The sequence below is a fragment of the Peromyscus eremicus genome, chromosome 7, assembly GCF_949786415.1.
Source record: "Peromyscus eremicus chromosome 7, PerEre_H2_v1, whole genome shotgun sequence".
In the NCBI taxonomy this organism is placed as follows: Eukaryota; Metazoa; Chordata; class Mammalia; order Rodentia; family Cricetidae; genus Peromyscus; species Peromyscus eremicus.
In genome coordinates, this window is record NC_081422.1 from 27,814,734 (window position 1) to 27,836,279 (window position 21,546).

At 39.0% G+C, this 21,546-nt stretch overlaps 1 protein-coding gene across 1 annotated transcript in view; it reads left to right on the plus strand.

Moving 5' to 3' along the window:
- Arhgap32 (Rho GTPase activating protein 32) overlaps positions 1 to 21,546 on the plus strand; it is a 152,921-nt gene that overhangs the window by 13,357 nt on the left and 118,018 nt on the right. Inside the window, exons 3-5 of the mRNA XM_059267578.1 lie at positions 18,769 to 18,860; positions 19,349 to 19,390; positions 19,725 to 19,809. Of these exons, the coding sequence (XP_059123561.1) occupies positions 18,769 to 18,860; positions 19,349 to 19,390; positions 19,725 to 19,809 (219 nt within the window). The remainder of the gene's footprint in view (positions 1 to 18,768; positions 18,861 to 19,348; positions 19,391 to 19,724; positions 19,810 to 21,546) is intronic.

A 21,546-nucleotide genomic window follows, 5' to 3' on the forward strand; every position in this document is an offset into this window, starting at 1 on the left:
ACTTTGGGTTTATCAGTAAAAGTAATGTAATTTTTATGAGCTATAATAACTGTTTTCAATTGTAGTTCAAAGTTAATATTCCCTGTCATAAAAATGTAGTGTAAACGTTCATCTATCAATGTTGCTCTATGAGATTCACAAATTTCAGTTTGTAAAAGGTCTCGTCATTCAGATAGGTTTGCAGGTACTGATTTCAGGTTGCAAGCATAGTCGTCTTTTTAACTGGGGATTGGAAACCTAGGGCTTTGTGCATGCCAGGCAAATGCTCTACCATCGAAATGTATCCTGAGCTCCAAGCATATGATCTTAATTGACCAAATATTGCTACTTGCATTTATAGAGTTAACAGATTTTCTTATTTATATTTGCCTTTTAGTACCTCATTGTGTTTCATATTAACTACTTCTCATTGAGACATAGTTGGAAGCACCTCACTACACAGTTAAATGACATTGATAATATGGAACTCACTTTGCACATGCGTTGTGGTCTGAGCAACACAGCCCTGAGCCTGGAGTTTGAATTTGAAAATTGTTTTATTGCAAATTTGCACAGGAGAGAAAAATCTCCCTTCTTAAGATTGATAGCTTGGGAAGTATACACAGTAGCATGTGGCTCCATGTGGCTCTAGGACTATCAGCCATTCAAATGACTTTATAAACTATGTTTTGCTTTGTAATTTTAGGTTAAGTTGCTTTCAAAATACCAATTCTGTCACAAAACTAAGTTACCAAAGCATTTTAATGTTCAGTAATAGAAGCTGAAATATGTCCAACCATGCCTTTTTCTGCTAGGTACATATTTCTGTCCAAATCAGTTGTAATCTAATCCTAGTAAATTCTACTCTGGGTTGTACTAAATCAATGCTTATTTAAATTATTTGGGAGCATTCTGTCCTGTAGATGTGCCATGCATATTTCTTATGGGGGCCAAGGCTTCTTCTCCTCCAGTCTCAGTAGAATCTGAGCCTTATTGGTTACACTTAGCCACTCATCAAGCGCAGAGAAACATTATTTGTTTAGTTTTTTTTTTTTTTTTTTCAGACGAACTACTGATATTGTCTCAACTCTTTGAACAACTCTTTTCCCTAAACGGAATTAAGCCAGTTTGTATTTTCTGGGTGGATGTCTTGGGCTGCTACAGTCAATCATAATTGAGTTGTCTCCATCAATAATCAGCTTTCCTTGTTCAGCTAACAGATACGCTATTTAGAAAAGCTACTTAAGTTATAATTTTGTAATTTTGTGAAGAAAATCTAGATGGTGATATATCTATTCTACAGGGTGTTTTGTTTTTGATTTTTCAGAGACTTGTCCTCCTGTAAGTTGAAAATGTAGAATGCATAGCTTAATAATATTGATTTGTTTTTAGTTCACCATGTAATATTTTGCTGTCTAATTTGATTAAAAATAATTGTCCCTATTCTGTTCCTTTACTTTGTGACACTCAAAATTCACGTGTCTTAGTTTTACAATTTTATTTATTTATTATTATTACTCTCTCTCTCTGTCTGTACACACTTGCAATTGTGCCATATAATATATATATATTACACATGCCAAAGATGTGTGTGGAAGTCAGAATCTAACTGTGGAAGCTGGTTCTTTCCTTCTACCTTTGTATGGGTTACAGGGATCAAACTAAGGCTGTCAGGTAGGTTTTCAATGTTGGCAGCAAGTGCCTTTACCTGCTGAGCTGTTTTGCCAGTCCCTATTACGAGATTTTTATGTGACTTTTTTGTTTCTTCTGTAATTAGACTGCATGACTTTTTGAGCATGAACTTTGTAGATGACAATGCCATATTGTAATGTCAGAAGGCTGGACCAGCCTGTCAGATGAGGGCTTTCCCAAGCCTTCTGGAGATAAGTTATTCTTTCATTCTCAGTGTGCTGCGTATTCCTATACTGTAGTAGTGATCTCAGTGTGACTGTAATCACTTGTGGACATATCTGTCCTTTTACTATGCTTTTGAGGATGGGTAGGATCATATTTGTTTTAAAAGAGGATATAATCATGACTTTTCCAAAAAAATACAGGTTGAACACATCAAGATATATTTAGCTCAGTTATGGAATCCTTTAAGGGTTATATTAGTTAGAGGAACAGAACTGCTAGAACAGATACATAATAAAAAGGGATTTCTTTATTAGCAGGGCATACACAGTTCTGTCGAGGTAGTGCAGTGTGCTGTCTTCACATTGGAGAGGCTGAGAACTAATGGTTTTTCAGTTCACAAGGCTGAGTGCTGTACTTGCCAGTCCCAGTGTGGCCTGGAAGGTTTGGGAGATTTCTAGAGAGTCACTGGTCTCCTGTCCAAGCTGGAAATTCAGATGTCGGTAAAGAATGGCAGTAGTAGTAGCAGTGAGGGGAGAGATGAACTCCTGAACTGGTTAGATAAACTTGACAGTGAGACTTGAATGCTAGTATGCAAAAAGCAAAAGTTTGTCTCTTGGACCCCCTTACATCTGGGCCACCATTGGAGGGTTCCACCCACATTTGGAGTGGGTTTTCCACATCAGTTAATCTAATCAAGAAAACACCTCACAGGTATGCCCAGAGGTTTGCCTTTCAGTTATTAACTATCAGATGTTAAACTGCTCCAGAAATCCAAAACATCTTCATCCACAGATCCATGACTCTAAAACACATGCAACTGGATGCAAGTTATTCCATCCCAGTGGATACGATTTGTATCTCTTTTGACCTGAGACTATTTGAAGTGTTCTCAGTTTCCTGTAAATTAACTTCCATCTTTACCAAGTTTAAAATAGTTAAAAAAAAAAATCCAGTACCATTACTAATTCAAATAATTTCTGGAAGGCACCAGCATTCCTTTGAAAAGGTATTTAGCCGGGCAGTGGTGGTGCACGCCTTTAATCCCAGCACTCGGGAGGCAGAGACAGGTGGATCTCTGTGAGTTTAAGGCTAGCCTGGTCTACAGAGTAAGATCCAGGACAGGCACCAAAACTATGCAGAGAAACCCTGTCTCGAAAAACCAAAAAAAAAAAAAAAGAAAGAAAGAAAGAAAGGAAAAGATATATAGTAATTTGTTTGTTTGTCCATTATTGTCTTTAATAATTCTTCCTTAAAGTTTTATAACTTCCAATAAGTCCACATTTAATTTGTGAATAGAAAGGCAGCATTATTTTTTGTAGTGCTTCTTTCTCTCTGTATTGTGTAATGCAATATGCACACAAATTACTGAATTCTATCTGTAGAATGCTAATTTATCTAAGTACACATGGGAATTCTTTTTTTTTTAGACAGGGCTTCTTTGTCTCGCCCAGGCTGTCCAAGAACTTGATCTGTAGACCAGCCTGGTCTTGACCTCAGAGATCTGCTGCCTCTGCCTCGAATGTGCTGGGATTAACGGTGCACACCACCACACCCATCTTTAAATTACTTTTATTTATTTATTTATTTTTTGAAATTACTTTTTATATCACATGTATCAGCTCTTTGTTATAATCTTATTTTGTACTCTTAATTTTGTCATGTTCCTTGAGGGGTATAATCTTTCCATTAAAAACATCACATTCAATAAATCAAATTCCTTAATTACAAAAGTGTACAGGGAATGTGGGGAGTGTAGTTTAGTTGGTCGAGCATGTATCAAGCCCCAAGCTTGATTACCAAGACCACATAAAACCAGGTGTAGAGATTCACACTTGTAGTCCCAGAATTCTCAAGGTGGAGTCAAAAGGATCAGAAGTTCAAGGTCCTTTCAGCTGTGTAGCAAGTTAGAGGCCAGCCTGAAGTACACAAGACCCAGTGTCAAAAAAGACAACGGGGACTGGAGAGCTGGCTCAGTGGTTAAGAGCACTTGTTCTTCCAGAGGATCTGAGTTGGGTCCCAGCACCCACATAGTGGTTCAAAACCATCTGTAACTGCAGTTCCGGGGGATCTTAAACCTCCTTGAACCTCAGAGGGCACCAGGGATGTACATCATGCATAGGAATACTAAAGGCAAGACACTCCTACACCCAAGAATAAAGAAATCTAAAAAATGTAAAACAAAAAAGAAAAACAAAGTATAGGTATGAAGTTTGAGCCAGTATTTTACTAACCTTTCTCTAGAAATTTATGTTAATTTTACATATTGACTAAAAATGAAATTTGCACTGTTTTCTCTCAATAACTACTCAAATGAAATATCGGTTTTAGAAAAATTTATTAAGAGAAACTTTTCTAAATTTCCCCCTAAAAACAGCTCTACTTAATTAGTTTTTGAATTAATGAAAAAAATTAATGGGCTTAAATGTTGATTTGTATGGTACAATGAAAAAGTTACCTTTTCATTGACATTTAATGAGATCCAGAAATTTATGAACTGTTAAATTTAAAGGATTTTATATAGAGACAATTTTAAAATCAAAGTAATAATAGTAACCCCCTAAATTAGTGCTCTGCCTCCTATACGATTAGCTGCTCTCCACAGATTGATAACAAAAATCATTGTTTTAAAGATTCCAATCCGAGGCTGGGGTGGTAACTCTCCTGGTGAAAAGTACTTGCCACACAATCATGAGGATCTGTGTTTGGATTCATGCATCCACATAAAAATCTGGGTGCAATCAAGCTTGTTTGTAATCCCAGTTGATGAGGCCTGTGCAGCTGGGTCCTGGAGACCTGACTGGGAGCACAGGAAAGCAGGCCGTCTGGATTCAGAGAGCTGTATGCTTTAGGTGGATGTGCACCAGTAGACCTGATACTCAGCATTGTATCATAGCGTGGTAACCAGTGAGTGGTTGGGTCAGCTAATCTTGGTAGGGGCTCTGCAGGGGAGCATGCAGTGGAAGACGCTGCAGTGGGAGCTGAAGGTCAGTCTTTCCTGTACAGTTGTCCTCTGACCAGAGGAAGGCCTTTCTTGGAGTCTGACGCATAGGCGTTCTTGACCTGGGCATGCTCATATCAACAGTATACATTTACCCAGATCTTCATCTGCTCTCCATACCCAGCACATGGGAGGCAGAAAAAGGAGGAACCCTGTGGTTTGGTGGATGGGTGAGCTCTGGGTGCAGTGAGAGATTTTGTCTCAAACAAGATAAGGTGGAGAGCAGCTGAGGAAGACCTCTGATGTTATTTATCCTCTGGCCTCTACACGTGCATACAGGTGTACCTGCACACGTGTGCACATCACATACATGCAACCCTTCTCACAAAATGAAAGCCCTAATCGAGACACAGTGCCTGGGGTCTCAGCGAGGAGACTGAGTTGGGAAGTTTGCTTGAGTCTAGGATTTGGGGATCAGCCTAAGGATTTGGGGATCAGCCTAGGCAACATAGTAAGACCCTACCCTCACTTATTAAAACAGGACAAAACCAGTGAACTAATCAAAAAGAAAGATAATAAAGAAATATAGAACTTTTATAAATTACTAAAAAATTAACGTTGAGTTTTTTTTTTTTTTTTTAGTAATTGCATATTAGAGTCTTTTAAACACTAACATAAAACAGTTGTATGTGTGTGGTTGAGTTTTGTGGATTTTTTGGCTAGTTTTGGACTGAAACCACCCTGACCATCACACTTGTGATCCTCCATTCATTCTGGTGCTGTCATGTTAGGATTGTTATTCATTTTATGTTCAATATTAGAAATACCCAAACCAAACACCATGCGACATGTGTATCTGTGTAAGCATTTGTATCTTAAAAACATCGATGCCCTTGGGAATTGAATGCTGCTGAGATTTAATAGTGCAGCTTGCGGCATGCCAAACAGCAGCGTGAGTTGATGGGCGTGCTGTTTTAATGGTTTGTGTTGGGAACATTTTTTTCACTTCATTTTACTTTTCAGTCATTAAAATTAGGATGTGGTTAGCACTTGGCTAAAAGCACGTCAGTTCATGTTGAAGCAAATAAAATTATTGATAACAAAATAAATGGCCAGTCTATAAATACCTCTGTTAACAGCTATAGCACACTGAAAACAAGATAAAATTTCATTTTTTCTAGAATATCACAGTTTTAAAATTGAGAACAGTCAGTGTTTAGTATCGCCAACCCTGCATGTGTGAGCTGCTTCCCCTCCATCACTTAAAGACACACAGCACACACTCCCACAGGCTTACTCAGCTATTCATAAAGGTTCCACCTTCAAGCCTGCTTCCTTCCCACTGTAAATGTTGGCATCCACAACCCCGTGCTTTTCCTTATGCTTGTGTTACCTCCTAGTTCTTCACTGTCATTACAGTGCACCTGACCTTTTTGTCCCTGTCTCTGACCCCTGAGAACATTCATTCCTTGTGGAGGCTCACGAAGGTTTCCGAGTGAGATCTGAGCTTGTTTTGCCCAGCAGAGCTGCATTAGAGGATTGCTTGACCACGTGCATGGTTTCTAGGTGATGGGAAGGGTCTACACTTGGCTGAGCTAGGGGAAGGTCTTTTGCTCCATCCCTTGGCATTCCTATAAATAGCCCTTTAGAAGAGAAAGAAGAGGCCAGTGGATAAGGATCCAGGCCCTCCCGAGGCTATCCTGTGTTTCTATCTGATTCTCTCCCCTCTATCCTTCTATCTAAATCTCTTATCCCTCACTCCTTAAGAGTACCCTGGGATAAAATGGGAGCCAGTCTCCCAGCTGGCCTCCCACAATTCCTCCACTTAAAATCTTTTGAACATCATGAACAACAGATTTTTCATATATATCATCTTTGGGACTCCTTGCAAAAACCTTCCCTTTTCCAGTTTTATGGTTTATGTTGACAAATTGACTTTATTTTATCATCCATGTCCAAAACCTTGTATTGTTATGGATCGGATAATTTAAAGTCCTTCCCCTACTTGATTCACTTTGACTCCTACACAGTTTCAAGTGTGCTGAGCTGTAGCTCACATTTTGGACTAAAACAATCTATACCATCACACATGTTCCTCCATCATTTTGTTGCCATTACTCTAGGATTATGATATTTATTTTATGTTTAGTATTAGAAATACCAAAAGTGAGTTCTAGAAGACAAATACATATGCTGCCTGTGTGCCCCTGCCCCTGTGTGTGTGTGTGTGTGTGTGTGTGTGTGTGTGTGTGTGTGTGTGTGTGTGTTTTGGTTTTTCCAGACAGGGTTTCTTTGTGTAGCCCTAGCTGTCTTGGAACCAGCTCTGTAGACCAGGCTGGCCTTGAACTCATGGAGATCTGCCTACCTCTGCTTCCCCAGTGCTCCAATTAAAGATATGCGCCACCACTGCTTGGCTTCCCCTGTTTCTTAGTCTGCTCTAATTTTCTCTATTATTACTTACAAATACTGAAAATTTATGTGATTATTTTCTTTCCCATTGCAATGTCAGCTGTGTGAGTAGAGCCTTCAGTTGTGGCTAGTTACTGCTTTCTTTCCTGTGCCAGGCATAGTAAGTTTTCTAAATATTTGTCCAGTAAATGGAATAATCATTATTTATACACACGAAATGGCCCTTTCCTTTAAAACACCGAACTTTCTTTCTCCTTGATCTCACTTTTGAACATTGTGCAGGTTAGTTTTTGTCAGCGCGACACAATAAACTAGAGTCTGTCTGTGGGAAGTCCCTCGGGAAGAGGAAACCTCAGTTGATGAGCTGTCTTGAGCTGATGGCCTGTGGGTGTATCTGTGGGACATTTTCTTAATTGCTCATTGACATGTGAGGACCCAGCTCACTGTGGCTGGTGCTGTCCCCAGGCAGGTGTGCCTGGGCTGTATCAGAAAGGACAAGCCTGAGGAAACAAGCCAGCAAGCCACGTTCATCCAGGTTCCTGCTTTTGAGTTTCTGTTTGGGCTTCTTTCGGTGATAAACTGTAACCTGTAAGAAGAAATAAACCCTCTCCTTCCCAAGTTGGTTTTACCACAGTGACACACAGCAAAACAGAACAGCCATTAATATAATTTTCTTCTTCACTGTTTTCTGTTTTTTCCTCTCTTTCCTTTTTAAACAAAAGTGAGACTTACTGGTACTTTTTTCAGGCTATCCCAAGCAGCTCTTTGTACTTGGGCTCTTTTCCATTGTATGGTTTCCCTTTACTAGGAGAGCAGACTTGGATAGAAGAGCGGGATGATGCCTTTAGAGTAATTTTGATGAAGAGGTGATTTCAGCGTGTGTGTGTGTGTGTGTGTGTGTGTGTGTGTGTGTGTGTGTAATGTAGAATATTTAATTTGTTGTGGAATTGATGACTATTATTTTTTAGTAGCATTGAAGAAAAATAATTTACCTTAACAGAGTATCTTGGGCTGGGAAGATGCCTTAGTGGGTAAATTGCTTACAGCTCAAACATGAGGTAAGATACGCAGGGTTCATTCACTTTAATGCCTGATGTGATGCCTGTAACTCCTGCACTAACAACACTAACGTGGGCTAAAGACAGGCAGAACAGGTGGAACTTGGAGTCTTGATGCCTGTCTGTTAAGCAGAAGCAGTGTTCTCCAGGTTCACTGAGAGACCCTGTCTCAAAAAAAAAAAAAAAAAAGTGGAGAGCAATTTCAGATGTCACCTCAGCTTAACCTTTGGCCCCCACATATATGCACACACAGGTGAGAGCATTATAATCCCCCCACATACTTGTGTGCACACATCTCTACCCAGATAAAAGTACCTGTAAAGGTGATAGTATATTGTTCTTACATTTTCCTACAACATTTTATAAAATGCATGATAAAATTATATGTATTATTGGGACCAAGTATAAACTGAAGAGGCAGAATTATTTTAAACAACTAGGGCAGTAGAGTGATGTAAAAAGAGATGGAGAAGATGAAGCTCAGTTATAGAAAAGCATAAGTTTGCTAATATGTAAATGTGCTAATTTAGGTTGATTAACCAGCTGTTGCCTAGCAGAGGAGTTGTGATAATTATCCTAATGGTGCTTGCTAATAATTTTTCCAAATTGTTTTAAACGTTGCCTTTGAATAATTTCCCCTGCTGTTAATTGGTTCTCTGAGATGTTTCTAGGAGAAGTGAACCTGAAGGCAGCTCTTAAGGCAAAGCAGCTTGTCTCACCAACGTTGCTGGGTATTGTGGTCACTGTTTTGCTCTGATCTTCTCATCCTTTTGTTTTTAGTCAGAAATAGATAATTGAACTGAAGCAGCAAATGTTTTACTCACTGCTGTTTGTGTGGCTTAGAAATCATTCAGGGACTTAAATCTGCTTGCAGCCTTCTTTGATTCCTGTTTCTGGTTTTCAGTACTTGTCTGTTTATGATGCTAGGTAACTTAATTGGCTGGTGTGTTGCTGGGCCCAGTCTGTGGTGTCCAGACATTAAAAAATTAAAATACCTGTTACCATTATTTATCTCACAGATTCCCAGCTCTTCCCTCCCTCTCTCCCTTCCTCCTTCCTCCCTTCCTGTCTGAGCAGGGTCTTCTGGCAGCCTCACTATCCTGGAACTCACTGTGTACACCAGTCTGACCTCAAACTCAGAGATCCTCCTGCCTCTCCTTCCTAAATGCTGAGATTAAAGGTGTGTAATACTGTCCGGCTAGATTTTCTTGTTAATGAACTTGTTAGTTCTTGATAGTAAATATACTAGTTGTTATCAGATGTGAGACAGTTCAGTAATGCTAAACAGACTTTTAAGAGAGAACTAGAGGCAACATTCAGAGACTTAGTGTGTCTTTTATATAATTGTGACTGGGTTTTTTTGAGACTTTCACATGAACTCATGGACTCAGACTTAAAGTCTGTTTCTTTCCTTTAGACTATATGGGGATAATTTTCCTGGAGGATGTAAAATTATGAAGTCTCTTAAATAAGTGAAGAAAATTGTTATTGTTGGGTGGTTTTTTTTTTTTTTTTTTTTTTTTGGTTTTTCGAGACAGGGTTTCTCTGTGTAGCTTTGTGTCTTTCCTGGAACTCACTTGGTAGCCCAGGCTGGCCTCGAAGTGTTTGTTTTTTAAAATATGTATATTTTGTGTCCAAGTTGTTCTGAAAATATACAGAAAGGTTCCAAATTAATCTTTTTGTGACATATTTATCCTTTAAAGGTGCATCATTTTAATGATGGTGTCACTTATACTCTAGGTTTAATATGTTTATTCTTCTAAGGTATTGGAATGATTATTAGATTTTTTTCCCTTATTATGTCTTGTTCCTTTGTCAGAAATGGGACAATATTTTCAAAGGCATCTTTAAACACATGTCATTTCAGAGATACCTTACATAGGTTCCTGTTGTCTTTTCTTGATAGCATAAATTTTATATTAAAAATCTCATTCACCTAGTTGATTGTATAGATACATGTAATACTTTATGGGATTTTTGGGGAGGGATTTTTTTTCTTTTTGGGACAGTGAATTAGTTACTTTGTTGCTGTGATAACCAAAAGCATCTTATAGAAGAACGAGTTGGTTTTCTCTATGGTTCTGGAGAGTGAGTCCATAATGACAAGGAAGGCATGGTGGCAGGCAGCTACAACAGGAAGCTGGCTGATCACATTTTATCACATCTGGGGGGTCTGTGGGGAGTCCAGCTCTGACCTGCTCCCACCTTTTGAAGGGTTCTTAGGTAGAGGAGAGAGGAATGGGGAAATACCAGATAGAAAGAGAGACCTGGCCCATGAGAAGAAGGATAGAAACACAGGATAGCTTTGGGAGGGCCCTGGATCAATACCCAGTCGCCTAGTCCTTTATTCAAAAGGGCTTTTTATAACATGCCAAGGGGAAAGGCAGAAGACCGCCCCCCCTTGCAAGATCAAAGCACACCGTGCAGCCAAGTGTAGACCCTTCCAAACACCTGGTAAACACTCTCGTGACCAAATCATCCATTAGGCAGCCCTGCTGGGTAAAGCAAGCTCAGATTCTCTGACCCTGAGTTATTTGGGCTTCCATACACATTCAAGTCGGAAACTGAGAGTGAAATGGAGGTGGGACAAGCCTGCCCTAAGTGACCTATTTCCTCTAGCAGTGCCCTGCCCCCAAAAGGTTCTACAGCCTCCCTACACTGATCCACCAATCTGAGGCCACATGTTTAAATGCCTGAGTGTATGGGGTTATTACTCATTCAAATCACTACTGGCTCTCTATCTTATGATCCTTGTGGCTCAGCTTCCTAAATCCTGGGAACACAGTAAGGCATGTGCCCCTGTCTTAGTTAGGATTACTATTGCTGTGATGAAACATCATGACCAAAGCAACTTGGAGAGGAGAGGATTTATTTCACTCACAGTTCCATGTAACAGTTCATCACCAAAGGAAGTCAGGACAGGAACTCAAGCAGGGCAGGAACTAAATCCAGGAGCTGATGTAGAGGCCATGGAGGGGTGCTGCTTACTGTTTGCTCATCCTGGCTTGCTCAATCTCTTTTCTTATGGAACCCAGGACCACCAGCCCAGGGATGGCACCACCCACAGTGGGCTGAGCCCTCCCCATTCCTCACTAATTAGATACGGCTTGCCTGCAGCCCAATCTTATGGGGAGGCATTTTCTCCATCAGGGTTCCTTATCTTCGATGACTGCAGCTTGTTCAGGTTGACACAGAATTAGCCAGCGTAGTCCCTGTGGCTGGTTAGATGGGCGCAGCTCTGTCACAGAGACAACTCTTAGGATTTTGTTTACTGTTTTCAGCAGTTCAAGATGTAAAGGATTTCCCCCTTTATCACTCTATTTTAGGCAGAATTTTTTAAAAATCATTATCTAGAAATAATAATATTTATGACATTAGTTTAAAAGTGGCTGTGCTTTCCTTCAAGTGCTAAATACAAGAAATAAAGCTGATGCAAAACACTGAATCTTAAGAGAGTAAAAGTGGAACATGGCAACATGTGACCAGATTTTTAAACTTATTTTCAGATAGTTTTATCACAAGCTTAGGGGCTGAAAATAGTAGGCATTCATTATTTCTCATTCTGGATGTTGGGCAGGTGGAATGTTTTCTGCTTTGGGTCTCATAACACAGAAAGCAGTACCCACTGCACTGAGCTCTCTTCTGGAGATGCTGTGGAGCAGTCAGCTTCCTGCCTCATCCAGGTGGTGGGCAGAAGGTAGTTCCTTGTGGTCCTAGGTCTGAGGTCCATGTTTCCTTCCTGGCTGTCAGAGATGATCCTATCTCTGCTCTTTTAAGTGACCCAAATTACTTTTACACGGCCCTTTCAGCCTTCAAAGCTAGCAGTAGTCTTCTTTGACTTTCTTTTCTGTTACCAACTTGAGAAAATCTGCTTTGGGATTGCTGTCCCAGATACAGCTGGTGTTTTAAGACTGACTGACCTGAGCTTTTAATTTCAGCTGCAGAGTCACTTCACTGAAGGACCCAGATACATGAAGTAATGAGAAGTAGGTAGAGGGCTTGTTTTAGAATTTACCTACAGCAGTGTTAGGTGTTTTCTGTGCCTTTTATACATCATAATGTATTTGCCATATGTGTTAATATTAGTTAATGAAAACAGAGATAGTGCAAAAATTTTAAATCTGTCAATATTCATGAAACCAGTGGCTTAGGGTAATTTATGTAGTCTGTATATTGCTATTGTTAACACAAAAACAGTACTTGGGGGCCAGACAGATGGCTCAGCAGTGCTCTTCTAGAGGACCCAAGTTTGACTCCCAGCACCAGATAGTGGCTCACAACTGTCTATAATTCCAGTTTCTGGGGATCCTAGGCCTCTGGCCTTTTAGGGTGCTGTATTCACCTGCACATACCCCCACATAGGCACAGACATACATATACATAATTAAAGATAGTAAGAGTAAATCTCTAGTCATAAAAAAGAATTAAAAAGTATTAAACATATTTAATGATTATATAATATCCCATAAAGTAGAATATAGTTCTTTAGTTAATAGAGTCCTAAATTTATTTCATATTTTTTACTTTAGTGAATAACTTTATGATGAGTTTTTTTTTCTTTTTCTTCTTAAAATAGAACATTTCTGACTAAAGGGTATGTAGACCCCAAATTACTTGCCAATTTAATTAAAATACTGTGACTAACACTGCAAATTGCTGTTATTTCTTGGCCTCAGTTTCTTTGTGGCAGTGGGGCAGCTGGGTCAGATTTCTTTCAGTTCTGTGATATGTGAAGCACATTGCACGTACTACGTGTTTCTCCTTTGTCTTTGTTCAAAAGTTTGGAGGGACCAAGAGGGTTAGACATGATTAAAAAAAAGAAAAGCATTGTGTTCATGTATAAAATTCTCAAAGAATAAAAATTTTAAAGTCTGTAATCCTTGTTAGTGTTCTGATACATGTCAGCATGGAGTTTCCTGCATTTTGAAGAAGATTCACACCCAGAGGTATGCAGAAGACTCGAGGTTGTACTTGGGCAGTAACTGTAGAAGTAGCTGGCTTTCATGTCTGTTTCAGAGTGTAGTACATTGCATTACTGCTGAATGATGTTGCAGCTAACCATGCAACATTTCCAACCACTTTATTTGCCTATGTGGCCACCAAAATTGGTTATTTGAACTACTCTTCTGTCATCTGCACCAGTGTGTTGATGGTAGAGTAATTTTAGGGGGGCTAGGGAGCAGTAAAAACAGACAGGACAAAACATGTCTTCCTGTTTTTTCATGTTTTCCAAATCAAAATATGTTTCAGTAGGATGGGTCAGTTGTTCCTTATTGTTTTATCGGCTCAGACTGTATAGCAGCAAATGCTTGCCTTGTTGTAGATATGTATTTCTAAAGACTACTGGCTTTTTACTGGAAGGAAATCCCTTTGGCTTATATTAAGCTTTGGGTAGACTTTGGCCTCAGTTCTTGTTACATGAGTTCTTGTCAAACAAAGCAGCTCCCCACCCCATGCTTACACAGTAGAACTTTGAACATGAATTTAGGGCTTTAAATTTGATTCTCAGTTTGTCTTTGCAGCTCATTGAAATTGTTCACCTTTAGCATTTAGTGCCACTTTCCCTTTCAGTTGTCTTCTGTCTGTACGTTTGATAAACATGGCATATGTTTTTATATATCTTTCGTAAATGTGTCAGAAAGGAGTGAAGGCCTTGTGACAACAACCGCCTCCTTCCTGTTACACATTTTCATGCAGTAATTGACACTTACTTTACATTCAGTATTTAGCAGTGCTTAGTTCAGCTGTGTTCACATAGAACTCATTTCAACCCCTCATCAACAGGTCCTTCACGAGGACTTTGGTTCTAGGACTCTAGACAGCCTGGCCGTGACCGAGGTTCTTTGTGCCTTCACATTTGTCAGCCCGACATCAGAGCTGTGCGTAAACATATGCACACCACTGTCGTATCCGCAGCAGGAAGAACTACAGATTTCCACTCAGATTCCTGTTTTATATTTCTGTTTCTTACACTGAAGACCTTAGTTCTTTAGTGACTTTAGTCGTTGCTTGTTTGCTCTACTCTTCCATTTCTATTTCAAAATTTAATTTTATTTATTGTTACTGTGTGTATGCTTGTGTGTGATGCATATGTATGTGCCATGGCATGCATATGGAGGTCCCAGGACAACTTTCAGGAGCTGGTTCTCTCCTTCCACCTGGATTTTAGGGAGGGAACTCAGGGGGTCAGGCTTGTGCTGTCAGGACTTTGACCTGCTGAGCCATCTCACTGGCCCATCTTCTATTTTTTTTTTTTTAAAGATTTATTTATTTATTATGTATACAGTATACATGCATGCTTGCAGGCCAGAAGAGGGCACCAGATCTCATTACGGATGGTTGTGAGCCACCATGTGGTTGCTGGGAATTGAACTCAGGACCTCTGGAAGAACAGCCAGTGCTCTTAATCTCTGAGCCATCTCTCCAGCCCCCCATCTTCTATCTTTAATAGTTTCAAAATAAGAATGTCAGTTTTATAGAAAACAATTTGTTTCACTTGTAGGAAATATCCTTGTAGGGATATATTGTTTTGCTTTATTGCTACTTGAAGTAATCCCTCTCTGGGCTTAGCCACTCACATATAATTAGGATCATTTGTTTTATTTCATTCTCTATTTTTAGAGAGTGCTGCTTTTTCCCATTTTAATTTATTTTTACTGATATTTAAGTCATTTATGTGGCCTCAAAATCTCAAAATAGGGACAATCTGTCTTTTTTCCTTTTTCTGTCTTCCCCATTGGTAAACATTCAAATTATCTTTTGCTTACTCTTCTATTTTTTAAGCAAAACACACATGCATATTCATATTTACTGTTTTTAAGGTAGCCTGGTGAAGACTATTTCACAGCAGTAAGGCGGAATCTTCCTGATTGCTTTAGAGTCATGATTATTCCCTTGCATGGACAGTTTTACTCCTGCCAATGTAAGATGAAAATGGAAAAAGGAAGTCAGCTCTGCCTTGGTAAGATGTGAGAGGGCAGAGATGAGTGTCTTTGGTCTACAAACCTCAGCCATAATCACTGCCAGACACACTCATCATGAGAACATGTTGAGTTTTATCTGATCAGTCGTGTATATCAAGTCTATACTCTAATGTTTTCCCTATTCATTTTAATTATAATTGAGAACAAAAGACAATGCATAGATTTAAAAATATTATATCACTCTTGTACTTCTGAAGCAAAGTCAATTTAGTTATATATTTTTATTAATAAATTGAATTTGTTTTGCTGTTTTGTGACTGGCCTACAATTTTTCTATTATGCTGTTGTCTGCCCTTTCACCATTTAGTTTTTATTTACCTTTTAATGAAAGCCTAATTTACATATGTAGAGGCAACAAGTTTTGTTTTGTTTTATTTGTTTTGTTTTTTGAGACAGAGTTTCTTTGTGTAGGCTTGGCAGTTCTAGAACTAGCTCTTTAGGTCAGGATAGTCTGGAACTCCCAGAAATCCACCTGCTTCTGCTTAAAGGTGTGCACCTTCCCCCCTGCCCTCCCCTCCCCCACAAATTGTATGTGTATGTATTGATGAAATACTTATTTTTTTCATGTATGAACAAGATCAAGATTTGAACATAGACTGTTATATAAAATTCAGAAACCTCTTGGATGCTCTCAGTCAACTTTTTCTAACAGTTGTATCTGTTCCTCTTGTACATGAAATCCTGCAACATGGATGTGCTTTTTGTACCTGCATTCCTTTGTGTATATGATAGAATCCCACACCATCCTTTCTGTTTCTGTGCTGCTTGTTTGCATCTAGCATGCTTCACATCCTTATTGCTGTCAAATCTTGTCTTTAGTGCTGTCCTCATTGAATCCATGTCTCAGCCTTTTGTTACATTGTTTTAAGCTGGCCTTTTAAAGTTTGTCCTACATCGTGAATACAAGTTGTTAGGTCTATAGTTCAACACCCCCCCCCCCCCAAATGGCAGTCCTGATGACATTGTCCTAAACAGAAGGACTTTGGCCAGGTAAACAGAAGGGTTGCTACGGGGTAAACAGAGGCTTTCCTGGGTCTCAGCACCAAATGTAAGCAAGAGCTCAGTGACCTCACTTAACCAGACCATTGCATGGGTAGGAAGAAAGGGTTATTGGGCATTAAATTGCTGAGGCTATCTCTCAGGGGGCAGAGAGAAGAGCAAAATGGTAGAACAGCAGGAAGATTTTGTATGACAGTTAGCATGGCAGGTCTTTGAGCTGATACAGGCTGTTCAGATTGAACAGGAACTAGATGCAGCTGGCTCAAGGTAGTTGACCTTTGGAGCAGATTAAGGGAGGCTCCAAGTAAACAGAAACCTGCCCTTATTTTTTATTTTTAAAAAAATGTAGGCCCCCAGCGACACACTTCCTTCAACAAGGCCATACCTCCTAATCCTTCTAATCCTATCAAAGAGTTCTACTCCCTGGTGACTAAGCATAAAAATATATGAACCTCTGGGGGCCATTCTTACCCAAACCACCATTGGCCATTCATCATATTTCTAAGAATACAGTAAAAAATCTATTTCCCAATTGCCGTTTGGACCTACTCAGCCATTTTATAAGTCTCTTGTACTATTGGCATTGGTATTTAGAAAGCTATTTTATGATCCTAGGTGTATCTTTCCAGTTGTCAACATTCATCAGTTATTCCAATGGTAAAATATCAAAATAAAGGCATTTAAAAAAGGAAAATGGGGGAATCACGTACTAGACAAGTTGGCAAACTTTTTCCTTTTCTTGGAGGGGGTGGTGTTGGTTTTTCGAAACAGAGTTTCTCTGTGTAACAGCCCTGACTGTCCTGGATTTCACTCCATAGACCAGGCTGACCTCGAACTCACAGAGATCTGCCTGCCTCTGCCTCCCAAGTGCTGGGATTAAAGGCGTGGGCCACTACTGCCCGCTCAGCAAACTTTCTTAAAGGGTCATCTGGTGTATAATTTTAGACCCGTGGCCACAGTGTCTACCCCACTCTGACCAAACATGGCCACATTCCAGTAGAGGTTACTGCAAAAGCAAGTGAGCTGCAAGTCGAGTTCTGCAACACTTGACCGACAGCCTGGTGCCCAGTGAAACCATTCCTCACCCAGCTTTTGTGAGACGTTCTCCAAATGATTGCATCATCCTTCTAGAAGGTTTAGGGGTTTTGTTTGTTTGTTTGTTTTGTTAGCTTAGACACATTGGCTTTGCATTCTGCATTTTTACTTCGCTGAGTATATTCATTGATTCCATGGTTTTCATATTCTATCTATAATAGACTAGAGGAGAAAGTGGCAAAGAAAGATACTTCACAGTGACCAGAAACATCAAAAGGTGGATTCAGGAGGTAACGGCACTGTAGACAGCAATGGCGGGAGAATGATCCCAGACAGTACATTTTTCACTTGTGCTGAAACCTGAGATAAAAGCAGTATAACATCACACCTGATGCGTGAGCTGTATTTCCTCACACACATGCACTCTCTCTCACACACAATTAAAAAATACACAAAGAATACAGTACAGATTCTTTCTTGCTTGGAAGACCTTGAAAAGAATCAAGGAACATCTAAGAAGACTGACCATGAAATAGCAGGTCTTAATAATAGTTAACATTGCTAAGGAGAAAAAAAAATTGAAAAATTAGTTCTGCTTATGGTAATGTATGAAGAATCCATTCTTATAAGTTTACTCAGTTGCCTCATGTAGTTCAAACATTTTTAACATAATCCAAACTATATTGACTAGTGTTTTCATAAGAATAAAAGTAATCTAGTTAAGGTTGTGATTCTTGAGCTAGGAAGCTGAGGCAGGAGGATTGTGAGTCTGAGTCCAGCCTGGGCTGCCTGAATTGTGAAAGATATATCTCCTCTCAGCACACCTTGAGAGTATCTTATACTGTTGAACCAGGTGGCATGCTCTGTTTCTCTGTTCGCAGTATTACCTTGTATTAAGCATTAATGTTCTGATCTAGGCTATAAGAATGAATTTACATGTGATGGATACTTGGGCTTTAATTTTACTGTTTTCAGACTATTAGGAACCTCTTGATCCTAGTTGTTTTTAATTAGACCACTGAATTTCAAATCCTCTCTGTAACCTGTGGTGTATTGAGGGATACAGTGGCAGTATCACATACCACCTTCAGAGTTTGAAGTGAGAAATGTCTGCTGTTCCATTGCTCATAATACCATTTTTAACTTTTGTTGGTATTTGTAATGTAACCAGGATTATTTAATTCCAATAACCCCTAGGAGAGATTTTAGTTTGTACTGAGAATCTTAATAACAGATTATAAAATTTTATGACAAAACATAAAAATTCTTATTTTTATATCCCCTTATGTGGTAAACTCAGGTATTTAAATTTAATATTTTTGTTACCTTATTTTGAATAGCTAAAAGTCAAGTAAGTTTACAATTTAAAGGAAAATTATTAAATCAAAACATGTTCCTTTAAATATAGGTTCAGTAGAAACAGTAAAAATTTATCTGTAGCCTATTTTTATAAAAGAAGTCTCACTATTAACAGAATCACCATAGCTTTCCTTTGTCTTTATTTTCTAAGGCAAGAGGAGCAGATGTCCCTGAGATCCCTGGAGATCTTACTCTTAAAGCATGTGGCAGTACAGCGAGTATGAAGGTTAAGCATGTGAAGAAGTAAGTATGGCCAGGAGTGGGCTCCAAGCGAGTTCTTTATTTCTTGGAAATGTTTTATTTAGGTCTTCCTGTGCATGTAACAGTTTATACTGTTAAGCCCTACATTGTAATTCAACAATGAACTGAATAGGTCTTTATACAGCCCACTTTCTTAAAAATACACTTTATTTTCCATCCTTCTACATTGTTGCCTATTAAGTTTCATTTGTCTAACAGGAACATCTAGACCTGCCTCTGTACCTCTAATGCATAATCTCATTTATTAAGGAAAATCAGCTTTATTGGTTGAATTATGGAATCCTAGGCTTGCCTTTAAGAAGCCTGAAAGAGATACCTAGAGTTGAAAGTTACATGGAATACCTGAGTTTTCCCACACAGTTTTAATAGGAAATTCAGCTTCTCCCTTGGTAAAGGAGGGCTAAACAGGGAAATAAGTTTCAAGTGTAAGTCTAGGGAAGATAAGGATAAAATGTTCATTCTGTACCCAGGTCCAGCACTCCCGGACTGATGGGCTGTGACAACATCCACAGGTAAAGTCTGGTGTGCTTTGTGTTATGAATCCTGCTTCTCTATAAAGCAGGCAGTTTATGGTTAGTTTGCCAAAGGTCTGGCTTTTCTATGACCATCGACTTGGGGCAAGGTTAAGAGACTCAATGTCTCGTTTTTTATTCCTATCTACACACTCAATGCAGTATTAATCTGGTTCCATGTGTTTCTGAAAAGGTTGTGTGAATGTTTGTGGCTCACATGCATGTGCTTATTAAGTGCTTATTTTTGCTTGCATGAGCTCTGAAATCCATGGTATTTATACTAGTTTTGAGTAGTCAAGTATCTTTGTTTCATATTTACTTTCGTGTATTTTAGGTTACCCTTCACCAAGGGACACTTTCCAAAGATGGCTGAATGTGCCCATTTTCACTATGAGAACGTGGAATTTGGCAGTATACAGGTATGATTGAAACATTTCCTGCATTCTGAATTGAGATAAGTGATAGTTGATATTTTATTATTTGTGATATTTTGATACTTACTGGTTGATGTAAAATCTTTTATTCTTTTCTACTGATCAGTACTTGATGCCAAGATGACACATATTTTTAATCACCATACTAACATGTATCAGTTAGAGAATTCTCCCCTACCCTCACCCAATGTTATGAGTCATGTTCGTATATCCATGAGTTTGTAAAGTAGCTTTGCCTTCTGGAATTATGTAGCCTTGCTAATAACACTACCTTGTTTGAATCACTAACTTTGAGTTTTGAAATCTGGAAGATTGCAGTGCTCCCACTTAATTCTTTGTCAAGTGTCTTGGTTATTATTGGCCTCAGCATTCTCACTTGGCATCAATGAAATACTTTGCTCTTGTGACAAGTCACCAGCAGCTTAATGTGAAAAATGGAAACTTTAAAGGGGGCAGATTATGATTATTTTAAAAAGCTGTGTTTTCCCAGGGCAACAAAAGCTGTCCTTCATTTGTTTTTAATGATAGTCAATTAGAAAAAGAGCTTGATTTCTACACACTACATAGAGAAGTTTTCCACCTGCCAATCTAGCTTTGCCTTGTCCAGAAGGAAGTCTTCCAGGCATGATTGATATGTGCCACAGTTAGCTACTTTTCCTAATTGTTTCTTAAAGCCTATTTAGATGGGTTTGATCTATAGGATTAATGAAAGCTCAGGATATTCTATTTCAAATAATTGACAGTTTGAAATGCAACAGAGATTTCTAACATTTGACTGTTTGACTATTGACTGTAAGACACCAAAGTGTATTTTGTTTGCTTAATATACTTGTGTCTTTGAGATTTCAGCTATAATAATGTCTTAGTTACTTTTCTGTTGCTGTGAAGAGACCATAATGAAGACAACTCATAAAAGACATCATTTAATTTGGAGCTTATAGTTCCAAAGGGTAGTTGAGTCCATGCTCGTCCTGGTGGGGAGCATGGCAGCAGGCAGGCAAGCATGGCACTGGAGCAGGAGCCAAGAGCTTACATGTTGAGTCAATAACCAGGAAAGGGGCGGGGGGTGGAGGGAGGGGGAGAGAGAGAGAGAGAGAGAGAGAGAGAGAGAGAGACAGAGACAGAGAGAGACAGAGAGACAGAGACAGTATGAGCTTTTGAAACTTAAAAGCACACCCTCAATGACACACTTCCTCCAATAAGGCCACACCCCGAATCCTTCCCAAACAGTTCTACCAACTGCAGAACAAGCATTCAAACATATGAGCTTATGGGGACCATTCTCATTATAACCACAATGATAATTTTTACTACAGAAGAGCTGTTCAAGAATCCACTACTAAATATATTTTTCATTTTGTGACTATTTGATTTGTTTGCATACCCTTACAATGAGGCAAATTATTTCTTGGTAAACTTACTTTGTTTGTAGGTTTTATTTTGTTTTTGTCTTTACAAGGTTGAGAGCCCTCTTTTGCAAGTAATAAACATTGTGAAGACATCTCATATACATCAGGAAGAGAAATAGTAGTCTAGAGATTATAGCCAAATTGAGAAGAGTGTTAAATTGTTGGCATTACATAACAGGCCAGAAGTCTTTTAGGACTTTGATTTAAAATAAAAACAAAGCTATTATTGGTAAGCATGATAGAATGGAATTACAGGCTTTAGTTAGCATAATTAGGGTACCTAGTAGTACCCTTCTACTAGGAAGTTAGGAAC